This window comes from Adelges cooleyi, unplaced genomic scaffold, assembly GCF_023614345.1.
Source record: "Adelges cooleyi isolate 19-005CV unplaced genomic scaffold, UGA_ACOO_1.1 ACOO_flye_CR_arks_rails_tigmint_CR_PRNA_108, whole genome shotgun sequence".
NCBI lineage: Eukaryota > Metazoa > Arthropoda > Insecta > Hemiptera > Adelgidae > Adelges > Adelges cooleyi.
Window position 1 is genome coordinate 14,871,480 of NW_026095761.1, and position 26,756 is coordinate 14,898,235.

The following is a 26,756-nucleotide window of genomic DNA, read 5'->3' on the forward strand; positions in this document are numbered from 1 at the left end:
GCAAGGGTAGAAATAATAATAATCAGTATTATAAGCTACGCGATGCCGTTATATAGTTTGTCCGGTAAGAAACATAATATTGAACGCGCGTTAAACTCCGAGAGTAATTATCTACACATTGGCTATACTGATGCAAACAAAAGCTTAAGTTCATAAATTATTCATTAAAAAAATATCATAAAAGAACAAACAAATTAGTTTTACTAGTAAAAAATAAGTATTAGACAGAACGCTATTACGGAGAGCAAATATTAGGTTACATTTTTTTACTGAAAATTCTTGTTTTACCCTTGCTCGTTTTGAATATTTGCAGGTATTGTTTTTAGCGGCTTAACAGCATTATTAACGATGCCATAATTGGTTATGGAGCGAGTCCATTTGTAAACAAGAAAAGACCAATAATTACAAAATATATCTATAAAAATAAATAATAAAAGAATAATTTTCTCCTTGAAAGTCAGTTAACTACAACTACAATTCACAAATTCAATAACCATTATGATATTACTTCTTTTCCATATAATATAAAAGTTCAAGATAACAAAATAAGTAAAATAATCCATTTCGCTAAAAAAAATAAAATTAAAAACGTTTTGATGTCGCATCTCTAGTTAAAAAGTGAAACAACTCAAAAAACTCATTTGAACATTTGCAGAATTTTCCAAACTTTTTTGTTACCAATCTCATTGTTGAAGTTAATAATTGGGATAGACTTTTAACGATTTTACACAATAAAAATATGATATTTATTGAATACGGATGTCACCATAAACACGAATATAATGGTTTGTGAGTTTTGTTACTTTTTAATTGGGAGTGAGATGTATATATATATATACAAATTAAAGGATTAGCGGAAGACTTTAGTTGCTTCTTTTTGTCTACTCTATGTTTTTTCCATTGTTCTTCGTTAGAATGGATCTATCATCTATGGAAAAAAAACATTCTCATAAATTAATAAAATAATGTATTATAAGTACTAACTTTCAAAACTATACAGTTTTTTTTATAGATCTAAAATTATGATCAATTTGACAAAAAAAAACTATAGGTAAAGATCAATGTATGGAATTAAAAGGAAGAGAACCCATAACTTTTCGGCCTCTAAGAATAACAGTTTTATTGCAAAACAAATTTAGTTAATAAGTAGCACGTTCCTTAAAAATAAAGTGTAATATCATACACGCCAATTAGCCTTGGATAAAACCGTTTAGAGTTGTTGTACATCTAGAATTACGCTCATCTACTTCCATTATTAATAACACGGAAATCCCAAAAAATCTTACAATTTTCTAACAAAAAAACCTCATTAATATAGTTTTAGTTCCTTGGATTACACCACCTGAAAATAACTACACATTTTATCTGTCACTGGTTTTAATGTTCGTGTGACAAAATTAAAATATCGGATGGTTAATTCTGTGATACCCAAAAATTGCCTACGATAAATTTTACATATTCGCGTAATTATTTAGTTTTTATATTCCTCGTGACACTAATCCTGCTTACCCGAAGCTAGAAACACCTAATTTCGATAAATGTTACTATAGTAATCCTGCAAATTGATAAAAACGCTCTTCCTCAGAACAATCAACTGTCATGTTAACAAAGACTAATAATAAAAATACCTCTTTAAGAGACAGACAAAAGTTTGTAAAAGACAAACGATTAGACAATGTAGACGATTTTAAATATTCAACGTGGCTCAACAACACCAAGACCCCTATGCCCGTCTCAACGGATTCGATTTTTTTATACACATATGTTTAGTTTTCTTTAGGTACACTCGGCTTAAGAAAACATTGCACAACTCACAAACCTTACAAAAGAACCGAGGGACGCCCCAAAGGACCGAACTAAGGTTTAGGAAAACGAAATTTCAACAACCCGTCCGGACAGCTGAAAAAGGTAAAAAACGCTGGTCGGCCGAACATTTTTCCAGCTTTCATGACGAATATAAAGTATAAGGGTTTACTTTTTTTTACTCTCCCGAAAACATAAATATGCACTAAAAAATAATCGTTATCCGCCAAAAGGTACGGTCCAGAGGCACAAAAAAATAGCGGGCTTCGCGATACACACCTTCAAACTTACCAAATCAATATAACCGCTCCGGCTATCCTCATACGCAAACGACTAATATGAAAAATAACTGTCATGCTTGAGTAAATAAGAAAACACCAAAATAAAGAAAAAAAATTAAAGTATCCACTCTACAAGCCATTACATAGGAACATGATATGTCTATAAATATAATAATAATAACAAAACTAATTGGCCAGTATAATAAAATTATTTATCGGCTGTTTCATTTACAAAATAAGCGTACTTATAGTACCTAATTTGGAGTACGTAATTAGGAGTACCTAATCTCTTATCCCTAGTATTTTATCTCTTATCTTTAATATATTATCACTAATATCTTATCTTTTATCTCTCATGTCTTATCAGATAAATATTTATCAGTTCTTTCATTCAAAAAAACCACCGCTAGACTGCGCCACACGATGGCTAGATGGCTTGGGAACCTATGACCGCTTACCAGAAATTCTAATTGACCCCTAGCCAAAAGACATAATATTATCCATCATATCAATACACTTTGATCTTGCTATGTGTGAATGAATCAACAGTCAACTTATCAGGAAAATATTTTCATAATATTTAATATTGCTGGTAATGATAATATTGCTTATTGGTAACAATATCAACAATATTTACTTAATCAAATATTAAAGTATAATTTTTTTTTTGTCAAATAATTTTTAATGTTTGGTAAATAATAATAATATTTTTCAACAAAAAATGATCGAAGTTTATATATATATATATATATACATACTGTGAAGATTTTTGGAATTCTCACTGAATACATTTAATATTTTTTCACGCCGATTTTGTTTTCCAAACCGGGTTTTACATAGAAAAAACAATTAAACACAAAAGTTGTTGGTAGGTACCCTCTAAAAGTTTCTAACACGTGAAAAACCCGATTTAACGTAAATTTGCGTCAGGGGGAAAATTAAAAAAGTTGCAAACCGTTTGCGGTCGTTGTCAGCTAAGCGAGGAAACACTACAACTAATCATTCAATACTTACTTTCAAGTTTATAACTAACGCGAGCAATCGCTGCGTTTAGGACTTCCGATTTAGGGCACAATAAATTATGTTAAATATTTTTTACCGACGCCAAAATCGATATTGTTCCTTTAAGTAATACAAATTATTATTGTTTTAGTTACTCAAAAGTTATCCGGTTAACAAACGACGGAGCAAATTAAGATAGGGCGAACAATTTTACAATGACCATATTATGTTGTCATTGATTAAATTTCATTAAAGCGAAACTACTCGGCGTTTTAATGGTGTTTTTTTTTTTGGTAAAAAACTTGACAACAGAAAACCTGCAATACAAAACCAAAAAATATATAAATAAATGTGCCCCCCTTCATCCCCCACCATCAAATATTAAGGTTTACCTTCAATAAAATATTTTTTATTATTTTTATTTAAAAATCCGTGAAATAATTAATGTATGTTATGCCATCATGACTTAATAAACAGGGATGATTGCTAGATTACCAACTTTTCCTATCTTTACCAATTTGCACATTTAGCCCAGTCACGAAAGATGCTTTAATGAGGAATTAGCACGGTACCACTACTTTTTTTTAAGTCTGTGGCACTATTCTCGTGAACTATCTAGTGATCATGCCTGTTTATATAACATACTACTACAACAACTAAATGACAATTGTTCATACTACATATAATTAATTATTAATATATTAGAACAATAAACGCGGTAGCTTTAATGAATTTATTTATAGGAAAGGATTTAATGAATGTTCACATAATTATAATATCACAACAGGTTCTGTTTAAAAAAAAATTATATATATGTATTGAACAAATTATTTGTTATGATTAAAGAAATAAAACTACATAATATTATACAAATTGTGTAATTCTGTTAAGGTATTTAAATCGTACCTCGTTACCTTGTTATAGTTTTAAAAAAGTCCTCGATAATATTGGTATCCTAGAGAACCTGTATCAAATACATACATAAATCAAAATTACTGTCTATCTTTGCTCATCATAAAAATATGAACAAATTAAATGTTTATGTTCGAATAAATTAGAGATTTTGTGTATTTTGAATGTACATAATTGTAGAATAACATACACATAAATTATTCTTAGTTAAATTATTATTTTATTTTTTATACACTCACGGTTATAATAAAACCTAATTAAAACTGATTATAGTACATTTAACTAATAGTTATAGTTAATATATGATAAAATATATTCGTTGATTAGGTGTTTAACCTAAACAGGTTACGGGTTATATATAGGTACTGTTCCACATTACAAAGGTAAATACCGTAGGAACACATTTGTTAGAATATTTTTAAAAAAATACTATATTTACATTTTAACTAAAGTTATTAACAATGTGATAAGTCATTTTTTTCGGTGCACAATTGCACAAGTGGCCAGAACAAATTGTCCTAATGTCAATCAACTTTGTTCTTAATATACAAAAAATAAAATTATGTTCTATTCGGCTATGTAAATAACATGCACACTTTATGTAACAAATTACCAAATTTAACTAATTGTTTAATATAGGCTCTCACCTCAAACGAATTGCGTCTAATGACAGTCACACATATGGCTCCCCTTCTACGTAAAGCATACTGTGGAACGGATATGTCCAGCGGCAATATTGGGACCATTTGTAAAAGACGCATTGAACCTACAAAAGCCAGCATTTTATCGATATGAGATTACATTTGATTACATCCAATGATGCAACAAATCAAAAGTGTTAATGTAATAATGGTGTTGACTACATTGTATAACGTTCATAACTGTACCTGAGTGTTGGATAATTTGTAAAACAAAATATAGAAACGTTCGGTTTATTTGTTAAGTACAAAAATTCGATTTTCTAGGCGACTTATAACAGATATTTTCACCAGAAGTAAATTCACAATAAAAAGGCAAAGTCTACTACGGTCGACAATGGTAAAAACTAAAACGAGACTTTTATTGTTATGATATAATCGTCCAATATACTTCTTATTACTGTTATTTATTACTCACAATTTAAATATTATTTAATACGAGTCAAAAGTCGGACGGCCAGACACGTTCTAATAGCTGTTATCACCAACTGGCCCGTCGCGAGGCAGATATTTTTGCACTGGCCGTCCTACCACACTGTTTCTTATCAACACCGAGCTCTTATCAACATGCATTGATTGATAATATAATGTATTATTCAATCCACCTTGATACTATAGTATCATTATTAACTTGTTGTTTAACTCGGCACCAAATAATGAGGTTGGAGTTTGGTTTTCGGTTTCACTATTTTCTATTACGGCCCTTTTCACAAGAGTTTATAAAATCGTTTCTCACAAGTGACAGTTTATAAAATATTGTACGACTGTTAGAGAATATGAAAGGGGTTCACCACTCTCAGATTGCTGGATAATGATAATAGCGAACAACTACCATCGCAGCAAAAATTGCATTGGTTGGTAAGTGAATAATATACATTTTTATAATAATAACAATGTAAAACTTAGCTCATTCGCTACAAGCAACGTGGGTAAAATTCTAACAAATTAGGTGAACAAATGATTAGAAAAAATTTGTTATGGTACAAAATTAAATTTAATAGTGAAATTAATTGTTTTAGTATAATTTTATAACTATTTATGTGTAAATTTGAAACAATTGAATTTTACTTTGACTATTAAATTAGATTTTACTGGTATTTGGCTTCGAGTAGTATTATTATTACATTTTTTTCATTTAAAAAGTTGAAGAACTCTCGGTAATGCCTATAATAAAAGCAGTACACTTAAATAAAACCTAATAAAATATAAAAACAAAATAATCTTAAAGATCAATTTTTTCTTAATCTTAATCAAAGTAAAATGTAGTGTCTCATCAATTGGGAGCAGCACAATTGATTGCAAGACGATAAGTCTCAAAAAAAAAAAAATAACAGTATGTTTTAAATTACAAGATGATTATTATTATTCATTTAAAACCATAGTTCTTAAAAAATTAAAGCAAAGAGTAAGAGTAAGCAAATTATAAATTTTAATAATTTAACTAAAACTCAATAATAATGACTTAATGTCTGAATAAGTAGTAATTAGAAATCAAAAGATAGAGTTAAATTTGAAGCTATAAAATATAAACTAAAACTGTGTAAGCGATTACAAGCAGGTATGATTAAATTGCCTGGAAATGGGTAAAATTTTTACATATTATCATGGAGCTTAACGGGTCTTGAAGGCCCAACGCTGCCATCATGCGATGGTTTTTTAATGAATTTGACTTATACTAACATATTTGTATTAATTACTATCTCTCATTTATTATTTCAACAAAAATAGTTAAGCTGTTTAACTCTCCGTTAGTCATGCAGGGTAAGAATGTATCCTAATCACGCTTAGTCCCGCTGTGACTCCAGTAAGAAATGTATGCCAGTAACACTTTATTTAAGGGTCACTGAAAATTGGGTGACTAACAGAAGGGTTAAAAAAGCCAACATTTGTTGACCGCCAACACCAAAGAAAATACCTAGTCAATATTATATTCTATTAGATTCAATTTAATTTATTGGCTAAATTTCGCCACCTACCTGTAACTCTATCGTTTGGTTTAAATGGTAATCATAATAATTTTATAATTTGATGTTCTCTTATAAATAAAATTATTAATTATATTTAACTTTGAAATATTTATGTTTGTTCAGCTAATTTTTTAATTTTACTCTCTGTTATACAGTGTAAGTCTAACTATGGTCCTTTAAACTGCTAAGATTTGACTCAAAAAAATAAAGATTTTATTCAAATAATTTAACACAAACCTATTATATGTACTGTAATCTGGAGTTACCATTTAATCGCTTAACATTATATAATAAACTTAAGTTATGGTAATGACCTAAAATAAAAATAATTTGTTATTCTCGTAGAAGCAATTGTGTGATAATATTAATGGACTCAGTAAATACTCTGAATGACACCTTTTTTTCTCACCATAAGCCAAGCTTATAACAATTAAGGATTTTATACTAAACTATAAAGTGAAGAGTTAATATTAGGGGTCTCGGTTTCATACGTGAAGTAATACATACGTAATCACGGTTCCGTGAGCCGTGATTCACGTGAAGTAGAGAGCCTTAGTTAATATTAAAAAACTATCAAATTTGACAAGGAAATAATAAGGATATTTAATTTTATTTGTTGACTTTTTGGTACCTTCAAAAGAATTTAATTTGAGCAATTGAATGTAAATTGTGGTTTATTGTGTATTGTATTGTGATTTGTTATGACATCATTAATATTTTTAATTTTAGTAATTTAATTTCAAAAATAGTTATATTTTGAACAGTAAAATAATGACTGCTTTCTGGGGCAAAAAAAATGAAGTATTATGTTTTACATTTAAGTTAACGGCTTTATTGTGATTGGTCATTTATTTGATTAAACTTGTTCAGAGCTATATTACTTTTCAACACCGAGTTGGATCTTAAAGATAAATAATAAACAAAACTGTGCATTTTTAATGTTTTTCAAACTATATATTTTTAGTTACTTAAACTGACTAAGATATTATTTAATATTTGTAAAAAAAAAGTGTTTTAACCAAGTCATATAGAACCTAAACCAATGTTTAGATAAACTAAGTACAAATTGAATAAGTTTACCAATTATCATCACATCATTTATTGTCTAGTATTGACTATTTGTCACGGTTTAATTTATTGCAAAGGGTATAACGAAAAGTAATTTTTTGATATTATATTATTTCAAATCTCTGAAAAAAGTCCAATACCACTATTAACTTTAGCAATAAAAGAAAGTCTAATCTATTTTGATTTTTGTTCCAAACACAATGTTAACAAAATATCCGTTATATTCAATTTATATTATTATTAAGAAAATACAGTTATACACCAAACATTGACTTTTTCAAGCTTCAGAGATTTTTTATCCTTTTTGGTTAATTTTAAAATTGTCTCCAAAGTTGTAAACAACGAAGTTGTAAAATTAGACTAGTCTATCAAAGACAATAGATTTAAAATTGTTAAAAACGTACAAATCACACTAAAGAGTAATTGTGAAAAACACAGAACTACATTTTCTCAAATTTTCGAGCATGGCTATAATACTCATAAATACGTGATATTGATGTAACCAATTTGATACGTGATATCACTATTCTTAAAATTTGGGGGGAAATAATAACATTCGATTTTTTTTTATTAGTCGTAATATGCACAGAAGCTTCTAATTATTTCGATTAAATAAACCATTTTTTGGAAAGGTTTTACATAAGTGGTATTGTGGTTTTACTTGTATAATAAGTAATATAATTATGCAATTCAATTATACTAATTGAAATCATGTCCATCCCTGTGTACATTGACAAACTATAAAACGAAAAACAATTTCACTACTAACTATAATTTGTCGTTTTGAGAAAAGTTAAAACTTGAAGTTTCATTTATTTGCTGCACATCACGAAACTCATACTACTAAAAACTCTAGTTATACAATATATGTTTGTTTAACATTTCCGTTCGACTCGAAATGTGTTTTCACGGTTTTTTTTTTTAATTTATCATTGTAATAATATAATTTACTGTTAACCATGCCGTTGTTTTGTAATTATTATTATTTATAGTGCAGTTTTTTTTTTAATCGATATTGTTTTGTTTTTAATTGTTTCAGAACCCAAACATATAGTGATATAAGGTAACAAATTATCATTTTACCAATATAGCCTAAAAACAATTAATTATATTATTCTAAACAATTAAAAAAAAAAAAACCCAACCGACGACGGACCGACTAAGTATATATATATATATAGTATTTTTTTCGCGTGAAAATGATGGGGTTGAGCAAACCGAAAGCCGTAAACCCCGAGATTCCTTTGACGCAGATTAAAGACATCCAAAACAACATGAACAACATAAACGTGATGTGCATAGTGTTAGAGGTCAACGCGGCCGTGCCACTCAAGGACAACCACGAAGTTCGGACTGTCAAAGTGGCCGACAACAGTGCTTGTATAAACTTCTCGGTTTGGGACGAGCCCGGTTCGTACTTGTTTCCCGGCGACATCATACGCGTCCACCGGGCCTACGCCATTTACTTCCGCAATTGCCTCACCCTGTACGTCGGGAAAAACGGCGAAATCGAAAAAATCGGCGATTTCATCATGACGTTCAACGAGGCGGTCAACATGAGCGAGCTCAACATGAACCCGCCGGCACCGCTGCCGCCGCCCGGGGCCAACGGCAACAACGCGGCCACCCGGGTCAGGCGGACGGGCATGACGGGCGGTATGCGTGTACGCAAGCAGTCGCCGTCGGCCACGGCCACGAAGAAAAAAAACAATAACAACGGCCAGAGTGGACCCGCCGCTAACCAAATGAGATCTGAACGGAAATAAACGTAGCGCATTATTGATTTTTTGTCACTTGGGTACGCCAATGTATTTTTTTGATTTTTTTAAAAAAGAATTCTGTGATATCAACCTTGTGTTTTCGACGCAATTTATCAATTAATTTTTGTATTAAACATATAATATTTAAAATATGTGTAACTAAGCTGTAAACATCCCGAGTTTGACAAAAAAAAAAAAAAAACCAATGTACCACTTGTAAATGTCTTTTTATTTTTTTGTATTGTTGTTATTAACAAGTTGACGGCCGAGCTAATTTTGTTTCGGTGGTTATATGCACCAATAACGGCGCTTATTAACTTTGTCAGTCAAAATTTATCAGTTTTATAGTGTAGGCTACCGAAAACTTCGAGTACCAAAATCCGAAGCCTGGTAGTTGTACTCGATAATTACCAATATTGTTACTCAAAGCCTCTGAAAAAAATAACATGTTTAAAAACCTAAGGCCTAAGAACAATCCATGTAAGTAACAAATACGGTATACGTGGCGGTCAATTTGTTGAAAAACGTCGTACACTCCTCCCGTTCCCCTTATTGAAAAGTTCGGTACAGGCAAATTTTTTGCAAAATTCTTATCACAAGCATTTATGACTGCAGTAATTAGAAGTAGAAATTCATTTTTTTTGTCTATCACGGCATCCTTTTTATTTTTTTTGTAAACATAGCTACGCGTAGTGCGTTTTACTCGATCCATGGTGGTCTTACACCTATTATAAAATAGAAATATCGTTTCAAACTAGAACTAGTTTCGTTTTGTAGCTCGTTAACATGTTTGTTTAAATTCGTATTATATATTAAACCACTTAATTGTGCACGAAAAAGCTGATCTATTTATAGCACGTTCGATATAAGTGCCAAAGAAGTCAGTCTTGTAAAAATACGCCTTTAAAGGACCTATTTAAATACTTTCAAAAATTATTTGATTTTACATTGATAAATTGTTAATAGAAATATTTAAATACTATTTAAAAGAATTTTTTACAAGACTAAAACTATAAGCATTTTAATTAGAACACAGCTATTTTAAACGATCATAAACGATGCTCTTTTTAACTGGCTATTTATAACGCTCAATAAGATCGTTAATTGTTGTATCGTTTATGTCTGACATAGTATTTTTTAAAGAAAAGACCACTGGATAGAATACATTTTAGGGCACTTCTAATGTAAATAAAAATATATTTTAAGTTTTTTTTACACCACACAACATGACTTCATCGTTTTCACGATGATGATGACGTAGGGAAAAATAATTATGCATTTTATCATGATATTTTTAATTTTGTATGTAGATAACAAAAATACATGTCACCTCGTCTAGATAACATTTTAACGAATTAACCTTTATCTGGATAGTTTAAAAAGTATCATTGCACAACACCGGTCGTCTTGTATAGGTTGTACTTGTTTCGTAGTTATTGAACGATGCATCAAACTTGGTTCGGCTATTCTTATAATAGGTATATAAGTTTAAAGCTACAAAAAATAAAGCGTTCACATCAAACAAGTTCAACTAAGTTTATACTTTTATTGCCTGGTGTGTTCACAATAAGCCAGTGTTCATAACCCAATAATAACAAAATGTTTCGGTCGAAATAACATTATACATCAGTTAATTGTGTTTGGTAGTGGTAGTAGTAGTATTAGCAAGGGTTTTATTAATGAGCTGCATCCCCAAGAGTAAGTCGGTAATAAGTACAATTTTTACAAACATCGTGAAACACAATATTGTCATAATCATTACAACGGTAAAATGTACTATCGCTTTTTATTTAACGTCTGTCGGGACGATTTTATAAATAGTTGCGCGTAAATTGGGAAAGTCTATAACATTTATAAAAATAATTTTCAAAAGTCAAAACACGTTTTTCGGCCGCTTAGCTCTCGGGGTTTGCAATATATTTATGTCGAGGGTGTTCGAAAATTTTAAGTCGCACTCCATGTAGTCCATTATTTGTTTTCAACATTTTCTTAGGGTTTTCCGATTTTTATGATAAAACTATGATGTAAGTAAGAAATAAATAATAATGAACAATTCTAAAAAAATACTCTGACAAAAACCAAAAAATAAAATTTCTTTGAAATGTTTGACTAAAGTCGAAAGATTTTTTTTTAAATAAACATAAGTAATCTTTTCGCAAACGTTTGTACGAGCTTTTAAGTTATTTTTTCGTCAATAAATGTAAAATAAATTTGGTTCCATCACTGTTTTATGATAAAAATCGGATAATCAGAACATTTTAGATATGCAAAAAATACAAAATTACATTTTTAGCACCTCACGTGGAGTGCGACATTTGATTTCCGAACGCTCTGTATGTAATAAAATGCTCAGTCATTTGCATAACGTTTAATGCGCTACAAGATAAACATACGCTTAAAAACAACTTTAAGGAAGAACATCTTATAATATTATATTAATTTACTTATTAGAATACATCAAAAACTTTGATTCTTATCACAAATTGTATTTAGGTATTGTAAAGAGAGCACTGTCGTGAATTTGTTGTAGATTCTTCTCTCGTAAATAATATTATAATAATATGGTAAACGTTAGAGATCCGGTAAAAATGTATATCTGTGGTAGGATGGCAGACGTTTTTAATGTCAATTTTGGTAAAATTATGTCGATATGTTTTAAATTAGGTGTTACACGAAGTGGAAACTATGGTATGTCTGAGTGCTTTCATTATCAATCTATGCGGTTGTTAATGTGGAAGATAATGTTTAAAAATACATTTCGATGATGTGTAAAAATAGCTTGATTTTACGAATAAACATAGTATTTCCTTCTTCCCTTTGTCTCGACATAGATATATTAACGAAGAATCAATTGTTTTTTTTAGTTAAAATTGCTGCTATCAAAAAGAATATATTTTTAATATTTATAGAAATAACAGAATAATATTAGCATAATTTAAAAACGATCTTTCTGTTTAACCGAAAGTTGGACAAAAAGTAGCATGTCAATTGGTGCCATCCTACCGCAAACATAGCATCTATAATAGCGATTATTTTTCACTTATTCTCTCTCTCTCTCAGTAAATATTTTATCTATAGATTCTATTACTCTATATTGATTATATTACACACTGCCCTTTGGTATTTGTTCGCTTATTATTCTATGTATATGTCTTCGATTGGATACGCCGTTTCAATGTATTTCTGATAGAACCGTTGAAATGCTCGTCTAACAAATCAAACTCAGTTTTAGTTTTTTATTGTATAATATGGTTAATTTGTTGTTATTTAAATGTGAAATACAATTTTTAAAAGTCATTACCCGATCGCTTCGGCTACTGGTCTCGACGATTCGTTCGCTTTGAACACGTGACACGCGAACCTTTGGCACGTCGGGTGTTTGGTCACAAAGCCCATGTACCTGTGGTCTTCCGGATAAAAGGCGCAAAACGAGACGTTCTTCAACGAGTAGAAATAATCTTGAAACGTCGTGCTCGTCTCTCTCGACTGTAACATTCAAAACAGATGTACGAATTTAAAACTAAAAGGACATTTTGTGTTTGACGAATTAAACGTGTAAGCGATTTAAAACGTTTTCTAAAAAAAAAAAAATGCTTATAAAGATTTTCCTCTCGAAGCATGGTGTCCATACTATTTATAATGTTGAAAGCAAGGTCAGTACAAGAACTGATGTTAACAATACTTAGGTTGTACGGTATTGGTTATTTTTCAGAAGCAATAATTACGAAATTATCAAAGTTTTAATATATCAGGTTTCGGTCATCGTATCAAATTTCTTGTTTTATTTTAGACCTGTGACGGTTAATATCAGAAAAAAATCACTTCGACCCAATAACAGTAAACAATTGACATCGTTTTTACATATAATTTATAAATATATTCGTATATTTATTAAGTCCAATAAACATTTGAAAATATTGGTCTTCGAGCAAGAACCATAAATAAACTGCAAAGATAATTAGGTATGGAAAACTATTTTTTAAAACTATATAGCCAATTAAATTAATAAATCTGCTTGCCAAGTTTTTAATGGTTTGTTTACACGCTCAGACTAGGGGAATTGACTAAATATTTTTCTTGTTATCCTAATAGAGAAATAGCACCGTAATGTTTTATGCTTAAGAGGTCCAAATGCATTTTCTAGAAGGGCGTATAGGTAAATTAAACCCCCCCATCCCCACCACCACCATCCTTCCTCCTGCTGTCTTAAACATTTCGTGGCTTAACCCAACGATAAGTGAACGTATAAAATATTCTACCAACCGTTGCAGCTGATTTGGCACGGTCGACCATCCTTAGACCTTGGTCGGACACTTCTAGTATGCACGACTGCGGTTTGCAGTTAGATCTCTCGGTGATTTTTCGTATGGCTTGGCACAGCACGGAATTGCCCTTATGCCACATGGTCTCCATCGAACCCATGTAGCCCAACAGAAACCGTTCGCGTTTCGCTTTGGGTGCGGCCGAGTCGAATTCTGTGTATTCCACGTCCACCGCGTACGCCGAGGGAAACGCACCCTGCGCACCAGTCCGGAGGTTCACTCCTAAGACAATAATACAATGTAGAGATTCCATTATAAAAAAATCAAAATTGCCAAAAAAAGTCCAGCTTGTGGTTGGTTATTTTGTTCGAGCCAAGCATGTGCTTAGTAGTTACTCACAAATATGAGTTTAAACAGTTATGTATGTCCAAAAGTGGGCGTTATTTAAATTACTATAAATCAATTACTCGAGTAAATTTTATATGGAAATTAAATACGATTACTAATTGATAATTAAACTGGTTTTTTTTTTAATAATTATGATTACAAAACTATAGATGATTATAAATATATAGCATCTAAAACATTCGATATCGATAATGAAAAGACACATCAGGTGTTTGATACAAAGGGAGAGGAGCTGATATTTATGAATAGGTACATACACTGTACAAAACATATATATTTGGAACAAAAATCAAGATATATGCATTCACGGAATTTTTTCACTGAATCTGAATATGACCACAGATATTATTTGTCTTGTTAATTTTCAAGATGATCTTCAAAGTTGTAAAAACAAAACAATGTTTCGTAGCATTTACAACGAGTTTTGTAATTTTTATAATTTTTAAATTTTTATATTTTATTAAACTCAAAACCAATTACAGGCGTTATGAAGCATTTTTTTTTTTTCAGAAAAAGGAAATTTAAGTTGTTATTTTATACATTTTTCACAACTATGAAGACAATTTAAAATATAACCAGAGATGTTAGGTATAATGATAATTAAATATATACTTAAGTGATAAATCGCTCATTAAAAAAAAAACAATTTCGGCCAAAATTAAATAAAAATACTTTTCCGAAATTGTTCTTACACTTATCATCTATATTAACGTACATCATTTTTTTATTTTAAACATTAACCCGTTTACTTATCTATAAAATGTTTATAAACATAATATACTTCGGTCGGAAAGGCCCCATTTTCTTCCCAACCAGAGATTTGGGAACTGGATTATTTTCCCCTTGAATTTCGACAGTTAAAAAGGGTATAATAATTAACATGAACCAAAAATATGTTAGTTAAATTTAAAAGAAAAAAAAATCATAGGCTCCAACATTTTAACTAAATCTGCTTTTGTGAAGTTTAAAAGAAAATAGTAGACGTTTCCAAAACGATTGTAGTGTAAATTAGGTTATTTTTTGCGTCAAAGCCCACTCTTTATTGAATAGGTAGTCGATTAAAAGAATCGTTTCAAGGTTTAACATTTGTTTTCTTATTGTAAACACTACTTTTAAAAAATTATGCCTAGGAACCATATTATTTTGGTATTAACATTCTAGTTTTTAACCATCAGTTTGTACGAATATTTTTATGGGGTAACGATCAAAGGCTTATAGCTTTTAAATTCATAAACGCTATATAGTAGCTAAAAGTGATTATTTCGATCGTTATGCGCACACATGTATTAGTATAATTTTTGCTTTTTATTGTTATTTTTTTTATTCTTATGAAATGTGTACTTAACATATGGGAGCGCTTAACCATCGATTTATATAGCTAAATAACATATTTTAATATGTATTAACAATCAATGTTGTCAATAATGCAATGAATTATTACTAGTTAATAGTAATAATATTAATAATGACAATTGATGGTTAAAAAAAAAATTAAATCTTAAAGAAAGAACATATGGAATTAGTTATTTGTTTCCTTTATGGGCCTCATACCTTCGCACCAGCCGTCTTCGGCTTCTTTTTGCACGTAAATCGAATCGCCTACGTCCACTTCCATCTCGTCCCGGTGACGTGGAATGAACTTATAAAGTCCCCTGTGCGTAGCTTCAAGCAACTCTAGATGAGACAAAGGAAGACCCGAAGAGCAGCACGACGACGCTGGCGTGTCTACAAAAAAACAATGCACAATAATTATTAAAAATGAAATAGAACGTATATTCGTTCAAACTACAGTTCAATACAACGCATTTAACTACCAAGGCTAACTAAGGTTAGGTTAGGTTAAGTAGAATAGCTATTGGTTTTTCCACGTCTTTCCGGATCAATCAATCGTCGCATAAGTTCCATTAACGATTTTTAAAATTGTGACGACCAAATAATAAAAATGTATTTTACCGATTTGCTGAGGTGAACTGGACTTTGCGCGATCTGGGGAATGGACCAGGGAAATTCCGGAGTCTGGTGACCGACATTCGGTGTCTCTTAAACCCGACACAAAGGATTTCCTCTTGTCCGAGGACGAGAAATCTTCGCCCAGCTCATCGGCTAGACTTAACGTTGACCCATCTGCAATCATAGAAAAAAATATATATTAACTTAATATATATCAACCCGCGTATTATACATTTACTTCGGTTTTTTGGAATTTCTGGCAATTTTCGCCTCCTCTTTTCATACCTCAACCGCACCGTTTGTCTACAACAAACAATCAAAATATTGGGTTCAAAAAGTATTTTAATCTAAAACTTGAGCATAACACATACTTTATTTCCAATTCGTGTTGGTCATTGTCCGACGTAGAGAACACGTTGAAAGCATCGGTCGATGAGGAACCGTTAACGTTCTTATGGGAAACCGTTTCATTATTCGTTTCTTCGTCCGACAGCACATCGTGTACCAATCTATCATGACAAATCCCATTCAGTATTATTTTAACACTTGACGCAGTTAACGAAGTTACCCCTAATAAGAATGGCAAATTCCTTAAGAATATCCATGACTCAATTATGGAAGCCCAATAAATTATCCTTTCATATCCCTTCTCTCATTTGGGCATTTCGCTTTGAAAATCTAATCCGATATTATAGGGACTCAAAGAAAGAGCTTAAACGGCAACTCCAGATAATCCTATAGGACCTCTTACATGTTAAGTCTCGTTTGGGAAACTTATAAAAAATCGTATAGAACTCTAATGGGCTATTAAGTATGACATCCTACGAGATTTGCTGTTGCGGGCCATTAAAAACCCACCACTTGTACATTGATTTTAAAACTGAATGGTTAGATACGATGCCAGAAATGTTTTGAAAAAATGACAAACGTCCCACGTTGATGTATAAACGCATAACAATAGTCGGGCTGAAATTAATGTTATCCATGGGAAATCGAAACCGCTTTGGTCGACTATTTAAACGATATACGTGTGCATTCGCAGAATTTGAATAATAAGAATGTGCTTGAAGAGTTAAGGTTTAAGTTAGTTTGTAGGAAAAGCTTCGGTGGTTCTTGAGTAATGTACTTACCAGGGATTCGGTTATATTGGTCGGATATCTTACAGGGATACTCGTTAGTGAATAAAAAACGAAAAAGAAACATAGTACTTCAAAAATAGGATGGAATATTAAATAGATAGGCAAGCCGTGATGGAAATTATTATCTAGCCAAAAATAAAATTTTATAACTTTAATTTTAAAAACCAACGACCGGATGATCATGGTTTGTTTACTTGTAAATAACTACAAGCGGACCATAACTCAACCAAACAACCAAGGTCTTGACCAAAAGCTAAATGTGTTCCATAAAAATATACATAATGTTTATATCTGATTCAAATTAAATTATCTCCCCTTTTTTAAGTATAAACTATCATGTGTATATCACTTACGTTTTTATAGGCACACGAAAAAAACTAACATGCAAAAAGGTATTGTGTGTACCGCCTTAATGGACTTAATGACCTTGGATGAAGACTAGAAGGAAACGTTTTTTCGTCACATACATTTCTTTTATATTACACGACTATATTGGCATTACTCTAAGAACTAATAATAAAACAAGTTTCTAAAGTCCATAAATAGTGTTATTAAGCCACAAATTATATGTACGGATCTACCAAATGTGCTATAAATTGTATAACTTCAACATAATACAGGTTTTTTCTTTTAGTTAACAACTGGTCATTTTTTCAGTTTTAGGACATTATTATAATTGATAGTGTGATATGTTTGTATATCCATTAAATAATAATAATTCTTATTCAAATAATAATACTTTGTTTTATCTCATATCACCTGTCTTAGGAAAACCATTAGATAAAAAAGCAAATGCACACGTCCTTGTAACACTTGTATTTATTACGGTTAGACTTCCTCGTTAGTTCATAGTATACAAATTTGATTCAAAGAAAACCATTTTAAAAACCCACCAATTCTACCAGTTTGTTACTAACCTTGAGATTTTCCCGTATTACAATTATTTTTAGTGTCTATTACTACTGTACTAGACAAACGGAAACATCCAGTTTTAGGAACAGATGGAATATTCTGCCGGACTACAGTCTTTCAGTTTTGATAAATAATAATATTATTTGTATACAAATGTAAACCTATAGTTAGCAATAATAATTATTATTATTTAAGATTGTTAGCATTATTTAATTTTTTTAACTTAAATAATTACATGCTTGACAGTATTTTATAGCTTTTTGCTCGAAACTAAAGTATAAATATGAATAGTAATATTAACTAGACGTTTAGCAGCCTGCTTCTCAATGAGCATGAAACAGTTTTTTAGTTCAAGTGTAGAACGAAAACAAGACTTAAAGATACCGTATTTTGTCTATTATATATTCGTCGACGTAAGGTTTCTGGTAAATCTGTTTCAGCTTTCTACGCATTTAACCATCCCAATAGCGTTTTTTTACATAAGGCAGCCTCTCGATGGGTTAGATGCAACTTAATTTGATTCGTGGCCCGTGGGTATTATCCACAAAATTATGCCAAAGCTTTATTTTTACAAAAAAATGCGATTGCGTTGATACTTATGTGTCTTTAGTATGAGTAGCAAAAGCGAAATGTCTATTTAGGGGCGGTTGTTTAGCTTCCTAACCCCAACTAAACACACTTGAGTTACTGAAGCCAATAATTATTGGTCTCTTTATGCGCTGCCATAATCCACGCCCGCAGTCGTTCTACCAACTTCCCAAATGAAATGCTGGTACTATTAGGAAGATAATTATTTTTTATTGTCATAAGTACAAAATATACAGACAGGACATGTCAAAAATGCATGGTAATAAGCGAGGTCGTATTGTAATTGAATACAGACAATGCGGAATTATAATGATACATTATCATTCAAATAAAACATAAATCAACAAATTATATATTATTAACTTGCGCCGTTTATATCAAGTACTTCGTCACACATTTCAACTAGCGTTACATCAGTGAAACAATACAATACTCTGAATCTGTACAAATAAAATGAATATTGTTAGATACAAATGAATATTGTTAGTTCATAAGGTCTAAAAAGTAATCCGGTCATTATACATTTTTTTATCGAATAATATATTAAAAATGATCGATAGTGTATTTTATGTTCTTATCTGAAAAACACCTTTTGTCATACATGTCACAACAAGTTTTCAAAGGTCATTAATTTTCAAATTTGTGATTTGACCTTAAATTGTAAGGAATTTTTTATGTGTCTTTACATTAACTATAACATACAATTAAACAATTTGTGTGTATTATATTATGAAACTTTAATCTTAAATTTCCGGGTAGATGTAAATCATGAAACAAATCATTCCGTGTTTCTTTTGATGTTCTCTTGTTAGAAATGTCATTATGCAAATACAGTTTTTAATTTCTCCAAAAATTCGTATGTTAACAAAACAAGTATAAAGTATTCCTTGAAATGGGAGAATATATTTGGCGGTATATTCCATAAAATGTCTACTAATATTACATTTTTGGATGATAGTTGCTTAAAAATATATATTTTGGACCATCTATCATACTACATACCTACACGATAACTAATATTATATTATTACAATGATATAATATATTTGAGTATTTTTTTAAGCAGTATTTATTGAGAAACTAAATTTAAATTATTATTTCGGAGAACTAATATCTTATTTTTTTAGATAGTAGACAAGTGTATTACTTCGTATGTAGGCAGTAGGACAATTGGCAAACATGGTTCTTATTGGAACATTTGGAATATAACATATCCTTCAATTTTTAACAAGTAAAATAACAAAATTTATTAATTTTATTTTAAAATATATCTTAGCGTATGTTATCTTTGTATTTGAAGTAAATACCTATTTTTCAACTGCATGATAATTAAAAAAAAAATCCATTATAGCTACCGTTTTTTTATGACATAGTAATTAGATCAAGTTGTACTTAGTGGCGTAATATTATTTTCGGTGTTGAGAAAAACAAATAAAAAGTTTACAAATACCGGTTATGTTAATATTTAAATTTGTTAGTGTTATAATTAATACTTATGTTGATAAGATTATAGCCTAATTTTGAAAATATTTGTGTAATTAATCGTTATTTAATTACATTTATATTTAAACAATTAACTTTTTCTCATTTTTTTAAAACTTTTCATGTACACAAGTATTTTAGCGGTAAAGGTACATATTATATCGAATTTTTGTATTTTATGTTTTAATTAAGTACATTGCCGGATATTTAGGGGTGGGGGTGTGGGTGAGATTATACAAAAAACGTTCAATTTAAAGTTAATGCGGTTAAAAATACTGACTTATATGTTTTAATTTTAAGCTAAAGAATTGTTTAATATGACCAATTTAGGTACAGTTCTAATTTAAACTTGCATTGTTTTAAGTCTACCAATTCGTACCAATTTTTTTTATCCAACTGTTATCGTGTTTTTTGTCAGTAAAAATAAACTCTCTAATAAAACAATACATGATAAGTAACGAAAGCTAGTTTTTTATTCTATATGAATACGAGATCATCTTACCCAGGTATTACATAATTATAGTAATATGTGTATACCATGTCCCGGTACAGGTCAACATTATACGAACGATATTATGACTAAGACTAGTTCAAGACTGTTCGGTAGTAGAAGTTAAACTACTTGCTGCAATCGAATGTTTTTGGACATTTTCAGCATTTACAACCCACCAACATACGGAGGATTTCAAAACCACTTTGAAAAAACTTGCATTTTGGTAAACATGGTATTATTATCTTGTCATTTATGTTTACGAATCTAGAAACAATGCCCGAGACTCGAGTCGCAGATCAGCGGAAAACCCATTTAACAATATGATCTCCTGTCTCCCGCCAAGTTTAGAGGAGGAAAAAATCAAATACAAGTTACAATTGTGTACTTACGTGTAGGTCTGCGCGGATGCCTTAAGGTGTTGCGGCAACGATTCGAATATTTGCCTGAATTCTTCGAATTCGGAATCAGCCATTGCCGATTGGTGTCCTTAAAAAATATCACTTAAGCATTACAAGCATAATCGTCGAAGAAGCCACGAGACTTTTGCAAGAAACGAATGACGAAATTTACTTGAAACAACTACTCTCTTCGCTGGTAGGCCACCACCCCACGTATAGTATATTGATTTTTTTTTTCGTTTTCCGCCGACCCTTCGGTCTCCGCCGCCGTTACCAGCCGAAGACGGCCGAGCTGCCCGTAGGCGAATAAATTATTCCAAAACGATAATAATATCTACGTACCGCCATGCCCGAACTCACTTGAAATCAAACAGCAACACAAATCAAACAACAATAAAATTACTTGAAAATGTAACACATGACGTACCTATTCGATTTTATCGAAAGCCGATTAAAGATGATTTTTTCGTCGACCAAATTCCGCTGATGAAAATCCGTTCGAACCAAATTAAGAACCAATTGTCGCGCGCCGACTTTGCGAACCCCTGCCGCCGCCGTATCTCGTTATCACTTAACGTGGCGCGACTAGTTTGTTTACATGATAACAAATCGTACACCGCTCGCGTGTGGACGCCGCTTGCCGTTTTGTTACATTATTTACAATAGTGATAATTTCGTTTGAAAAAACGCTATTGGTTTTCTCATTTGTATCCTTCTTCCGCACAAATCATGACTGGTAAAAGTTATATTTTGGATAACGGAGCTCACACGGCCAAGGTGGGTCACACTGGAGACGACCAGCCATTGTGAGTACATATTTTGTTGAAATACGTTTTATTTTCCATATCGACGGTACAGTGCACAAAAGGGCTTATTTTTAAGAAATTGAGACATGCTGTAGATACCTGTTAGCCTCCTACAAATTTGGAAGCTAAATATTTATTGTTACGTACGGTAATATTTTTAAAAATTGTTCTTTTAAACGTCTGTGCACTATATCTTTGATATACTTATAAATTTACCATAGTTTAATAAAAAACGGTTCGCTTCTCAGGATTATACCCAATTATATAATGAAGGCAAAGAGTGAAAGACGGCGTACGTTTATCGGAGACCAGCTCAAAGAGTGTAGAGACAAGTCCGGATTATATTATATGTTGGGATATCAAAAAGTAAGCAATCAAAATGTCACCATAGTCTAATAAAATATGAATTACTTATAAATTATTGTAGAGCTGTGCTAATGTTTTTTTTGTATTTGATCAATAATCGTGTTTTTATAGATTAAATCGAAAAAATTGGTTAGTCGAAAAACTATTAATCAATTATTATTCTCATTATTGATCAATTATTATTAATTTTAATAAGTTTTGAGAGATAATTCGTTTATAGGTTTTTTAACAATAGATTAATGGGTAATAATTGTGTTCGTATTAATTTTTTGAATAGTTGAATAGCTAAAAATGAATTATTCTAAAAGTTGATTAATTAATTATAAAACAAATCAGTTGGTATCAAATGTAAAAACTAAATAATCGACAATCATAATGTGACTGGTAATTGATTATATACCATAAAATTATTTATATGTAATTTGATAACTTAAAAAAGTCGCACAGCCCTATACTATCAGCATTTGTGTACATCTCATTCACACAATTATTTAAATTTAGAATAATGACTTCTAAACAATTTTCTTTAAAGAATCCTAAACTATCAGTTGTAATATCCTCTTGAGTATTTTCAATGTAGTATGTTGTTACACGAATTTTAATCGTATCATTTATTTTCAGGGTTATTTATTAAACTGGGATATACAAAAAACGGTTTGGGATTATCTGTTCAGTAAAGAGTGTTGTAAAGCAAATTTTTCTGAAACACCATTAATCGTTACCGAACCATATTTTAACTTTTCATCGATTCAAGAAGGAATGACAGAAATATTTTTTGAAGAGTATGAATTCCATTCTCTTTTGCGCACTAATGGTAAAAATTTTAATATAAAGTAACCGCGCAAACATTTGTAGTATAAATTATTATACACATTTTCTTCTTTAGCTGGAGACCTATCGTCGTATCGTTATCACCAAGAACACCAGTTAGCCAAATGTTGTTTAGTTGTGGAAACTGGCTACAGTTTTACTCACATTGTACCATATATATTGCAAAAAAAATACAAACCCGGAATGTTGCGTATCAACGTGGGAGGTAAAATCCTCACTAACCACCTGAAAGAGGTTATATCTTACCGCCATTTAGACGTAATGGAAGAGACATACGTAATGAACCAGGTCAAAGAAGACATGTGCTTTGTGAGCACTGATTTTAACCAAGACTTGAAAACCGCCAAGGCCAAGTGGCCAAAAAATACAATCATTAGAGATTATGTACTGCCAGATTATACAACCGTAAATAGAGGATTTGTCAGGACATTGGACGAGACCGGCGGCGCTGTCGATAAAGACAATGTAAGTAGTGGTCCATTTGTAGATTATACACTTTGTATTTCATTATAATTGTACATGTTGTTTTAGCAAATTTTGAGATTGTCCAATGAACGTTTTACGATTCCCGAGATTTTGTTCCATCCCAGCGATGTTGGTATCGATCAACTAGGCATACCCGAAGCCATCATTTACAGTATAAGTAAATGTCCCGAAGAAACTCGTCCTCATCTTTACAACAATATAATCGTAACCGGGGGAAACGGTTGTTTCTCCGGTTTTAGAGAGCGTCTTTACAATGACGTCAGATCCCTTTCGCCCGATGAATTTGACGTTTCCATTACCGTACCCAAAAAGTAAGTCTCATTAAAAAGTATAATAATAAAAAAGTGTTAGTAATGCTAATTGATTTATTATTTATTTTTAGTCCCGTTACCTATGCGTGGGGTGGAGGTGAAATGTTAAGCAAAGATCCAGAATTTAAATCTCTAATTGTCACCAAAGAAGAGTATGATGAAGACGGTATATCGTCGTGCTTGCGATTTGATGTTTAATGTCTTAATTTTAAAAACATGTTCCCTCTCATCAAAGTCAACTGATATTAGTTTTTAATTACTGTAGGACTAAAATGTACAGTTCGAGTACATTTTTTTTGTATTTATGTAAAACACGATTGACTTACTATGTATCTTCCATTAATTATTTGTAAATAATAATTGTTTTAAGTTAAGTTGTATATTTATATAAAAGATGATAAATACATTTTTTAGATTTTGTTTAAAGTTTTTTCATACAATTTTAAATAAATTTTTATAATATAATATTATAAAAGCAATTTTAATCATTTTTGTAATGATCAACTGAGTAAGCCTTAACATTAGGCTAATGTCTAATAATGAACCTAGTATGTAAAAATGCAAAAAAAAAACTGCCTAAACTACAAAGTAACAAACCACATATTACATTTAAGTTCATAAATAATTACCAAAATAGTTTATACAAAATATTTCAATATTTTACAATAATTAAAATTAAATTTCTTTGTTTAAATGAATATTTTCATTTAATTTTTTATTATTATTTTTTTAGTTTACTTGTTTTTTTAACTTAAACTGGAGTATAGAATTTAAATATGCTATTAATCAATGGTGTTGATTTGTTTTGAACGTTATAGTTTTTTTTACATTATTATACATCTTCAATAGACCAATCAAAATATTCAGTATCGGTTATTCTCAATTACTAAAGTTATTGATATATATTCTTTGCCACATTGTTAAAAAAGTCACACTTTTTTAGAGGAAAATTTACAGTTTTTGCATAATAGCGTTTGTTTTAATTTAATTGTATATCACTTTTAGGTGTAATAGTTTTTAAAGACATGTCTTCCTTGTCCCCTCTGTCCTGGCTTTTGTTGTTGTTTACTTTAATGTATTGATTTCTAATTAATTAACTAAGAAATATATTTACGTTTTGTTATAGATATTGAGTAAAATTGTTTGGAATGGAACCGAAACGTGCAAGACCTCCTTTGACTTGGACCTTACGACCGATACTACCGAGCGATGTGACTTCTGACCAAATTCAAACAGTAAACGTATTAGTGGACACTATTGTCGAACGTAAATTAACGAGTAATGTGGTAAAGCAACTTAACGACATTTCACCCATACCGACTTTGACCCATCTGAAACGGGTGAAAAATGATACAATCATACTGATGTTAGTCGAAGACTTAGACCCAGACGAGTGTGTACGTGTGCTAAAACAAAAAGGCTTTGACTTTGCTGGTTTGAGCGGATGTCCCAAGACCATAGAGGTGCCGTTGTCCATGCCAAAGTCTTGTCTACAAAATCAGCAAGCACGGACTCTGTGGCCTTGTAATTTTCATCCAGACAAACAATTGGAGGCTTTACTGAACAACACATTTTTTGATCAGTTGCAGTTGGCCAAAATAGACGGCTACATGCGGCTAGCGCTGGAATGTGCCCACAATGGTACCGGTGCTGTAATTGTCGATCCTAGGGACGATACGGTAATAGCACAAAGCGGTGACTATCGATTTAAACATCCAGTGAAACACGCCATCATGTGTGTTGTGGACAAAGTGGCCGAAAGCCAAGGCGGTGGTGCCTGGTCGAAGTCCAAAACTTCTTTTGTGCATTCTAACGACAAAACTGGTCCGTACTTGTGCACTGGATACGACATTTACGTTACAAGAGAACCGTGTGTTATGTGTGCAATGGCTTTGGTTCACAGCAGAGTGAAAAGAGTGTTCTACGGGTGCACCAGCGTTGACGGAGGATTGGAGTCTTTAACTCGAGTACATCTACTGAAAGGAATCAATCATCGGTTCAATGTGTTTGCAGGCGTTTTGGAAGAAGAGTCCAAAACCGTGTCTTCATCAGCTGTTTTGGTACCGTGCTCTTGAATACTATTTATGAATTGAACCTACAATAATATGTTGTATTTTTTAACTTTTTAATTTAAGTGAAATTAAAAGTTTGAATGTATTGTACTTTTTTTAATACTCAATAATTAATAAACTAAAAATACACTTAGATATTGTTTCGGTGTAGCTTGAAGAAATTGTATAGGCCTAAAAGCTTCCTCCTGTTTGTGACTCTGGGTCTCACTATCCACATAAACCGAGCTCATAACATAACCCTAATTTAGTTAGTTAATCAAGATTAAATTAAGTTAAAGTTATGCTATGGTCTGTAGTGAGAGCTTTAGGCTGTGAACGTTACGTTAGATTTGGATTGTACAGACTGCTGCAGAACCGTGACTGGAGTGCGGGAGCGTTTACAAAATAAATTAATAGTAAAAACAACTTCGTGCATTAAGTTTCACGTGTATTAATAATGAAAAGCGTGTAAAAAATCACTTAAGAGACTTTATAGTGCTAACAAGGTGTATATGACTATAAGCAAAATTGTATATTTTAATTTATTTTTTTAAAGGACTTGAGTTCTTTTTTTTCTTACACGATTTTCTGTACTTGAAATTATAACGGCCTACAGAAAAGAGTCCGCACAGGATTGTGATAAATTGCTGTTCGATTATATTAATATCTTATGCATATAAACTTATGTTTGCAATTTCAGTACAAGTATTTATTATTGCATGACGCATGTGCCATTATGTTAAAGTATCCAAACAGTCAGTATGCTTGCTGCTTGTAGGTTA

The 26,756-nt window shown here is 31.2% G+C and overlaps 5 protein-coding genes across 5 annotated transcripts in view; 3 read left to right on the forward strand and 2 right to left on the reverse strand.

The window, feature by feature from the left end:
• Positions 1-5,151, reverse strand: part of LOC126840942 (high affinity cAMP-specific 3',5'-cyclic phosphodiesterase 7A-like) — a 107,185-nt gene extending 102,034 nt beyond the window's left edge. The window contains exons 1-2 of the mRNA XM_050576992.1: positions 4,886-5,151; positions 4,646-4,764 (exon numbers count right to left, since the gene is read on the reverse strand). Coding sequence (XP_050432949.1) covers positions 4,646-4,759 — 114 coding nt within the window. The 5' untranslated portion in view covers positions 4,760-4,764; positions 4,886-5,151. The remainder of the gene's footprint in view (positions 1-4,645; positions 4,765-4,885) is intronic.
• Positions 5,152-5,309: 158 nt separating this feature from the next.
• On the forward strand, positions 5,310-26,185 carry LOC126838811 (probable inactive tRNA-specific adenosine deaminase-like protein 3). Its single transcript, XM_050573541.1, has 2 exons — positions 5,310-5,550; positions 25,050-26,185. Exon 2 carries the CDS (start codon positions 25,072-25,074, stop codon positions 25,996-25,998), a length of 927 nt encoding a protein of 308 aa, XP_050429498.1. The 5' UTR covers positions 5,310-5,550; positions 25,050-25,071; the 3' UTR covers positions 25,999-26,185.
• Positions 5,430-9,678, forward strand: LOC126838816 (SOSS complex subunit B homolog). The gene is made up of 2 exons (XM_050573555.1): positions 5,430-5,554; positions 8,771-9,678. The coding sequence occupies exon 2, from the start codon at positions 8,931-8,933 to the stop codon at positions 9,495-9,497; it is 567 nt and encodes a 188-aa protein (XP_050429512.1). The 5' UTR covers positions 5,430-5,554; positions 8,771-8,930; the 3' UTR covers positions 9,498-9,678.
• On the reverse strand, positions 11,018-21,326 carry LOC126838807 (JNK-interacting protein 1). The gene is made up of 8 exons (XM_050573527.1): positions 21,115-21,326; positions 16,483-16,620; positions 16,350-16,414; positions 16,115-16,285; positions 15,713-15,886; positions 13,755-14,035; positions 12,793-12,977; positions 11,018-12,699 (listed from the first exon to the last, which is right to left on the reverse strand). Exons 1-8 carry the CDS (start codon positions 21,195-21,197, stop codon positions 12,627-12,629), a joined length of 1,170 nt encoding a protein of 389 aa, XP_050429484.1. The 5' UTR covers positions 21,198-21,326; the 3' UTR covers positions 11,018-12,626.
• On the forward strand, positions 21,673-24,300 carry LOC126838798 (actin-related protein 6). Its single transcript, XM_050573513.1, has 6 exons — positions 21,673-21,929; positions 22,178-22,295; positions 22,917-23,109; positions 23,182-23,591; positions 23,658-23,923; positions 23,995-24,300. Exons 1-6 carry the CDS (start codon positions 21,853-21,855, stop codon positions 24,119-24,121), a joined length of 1,191 nt encoding a protein of 396 aa, XP_050429470.1. The 5' UTR covers positions 21,673-21,852; the 3' UTR covers positions 24,122-24,300.
• Positions 26,186-26,756: the final 571 nt, after the last annotated feature.

What these genes read in the sequence shown, in the direction of transcription:
- LOC126838811 (XM_050573541.1), top strand. Translation starts at nt 25,072, where the DNA reads ATGGAACCGAAACGTGCAAGACCTCCTTTGACTTGGACCTTACGACCG.
- LOC126838798 (XM_050573513.1), top strand. Translation starts at nt 21,853, where the DNA reads ATGACTGGTAAAAGTTATATTTTGGATAACGGAGCTCACACGGCCAAG. An exon ending in ACTGGAGACGACCAGCCATT is followed by an intron (nt 21,930 to 22,177) that starts GTGAGTACATAT and finishes TTCGCTTCTCAG; the next exon opens with GATTATACCCAATTATATAA. An exon ending in GCGCTGTCGATAAAGACAAT is followed by an intron (nt 23,592 to 23,657) that starts GTAAGTAGTGGT and finishes ATGTTGTTTTAG; the next exon opens with CAAATTTTGAGATTGTCCAA.
- LOC126838816 (XM_050573555.1), top strand. Translation starts at nt 8,931, where the DNA reads ATGATGGGGTTGAGCAAACCGAAAGCCGTAAACCCCGAGATTCCTTTG.
- LOC126838807 (XM_050573527.1), bottom strand. Translation starts at nt 21,197, where the DNA reads ATGGCTGATTCCGAATTCGAAGAATTCAGGCAAATATTCGAATCGTTG. An exon ending in AGAAATTCCAAAAAACCGAA is followed by an intron (nt 16,286 to 16,349) that starts GTAAATGTATAA and finishes CTATGATTGCAG; the next exon opens with ATGGGTCAACGTTAAGTCTA. An exon ending in CGAAGACGGCTGGTGCGAAG is followed by an intron (nt 14,036 to 15,712) that starts GTATGAGGCCCA and finishes TTATTGTCTTAG; the next exon opens with GAGTGAACCTCCGGACTGGT.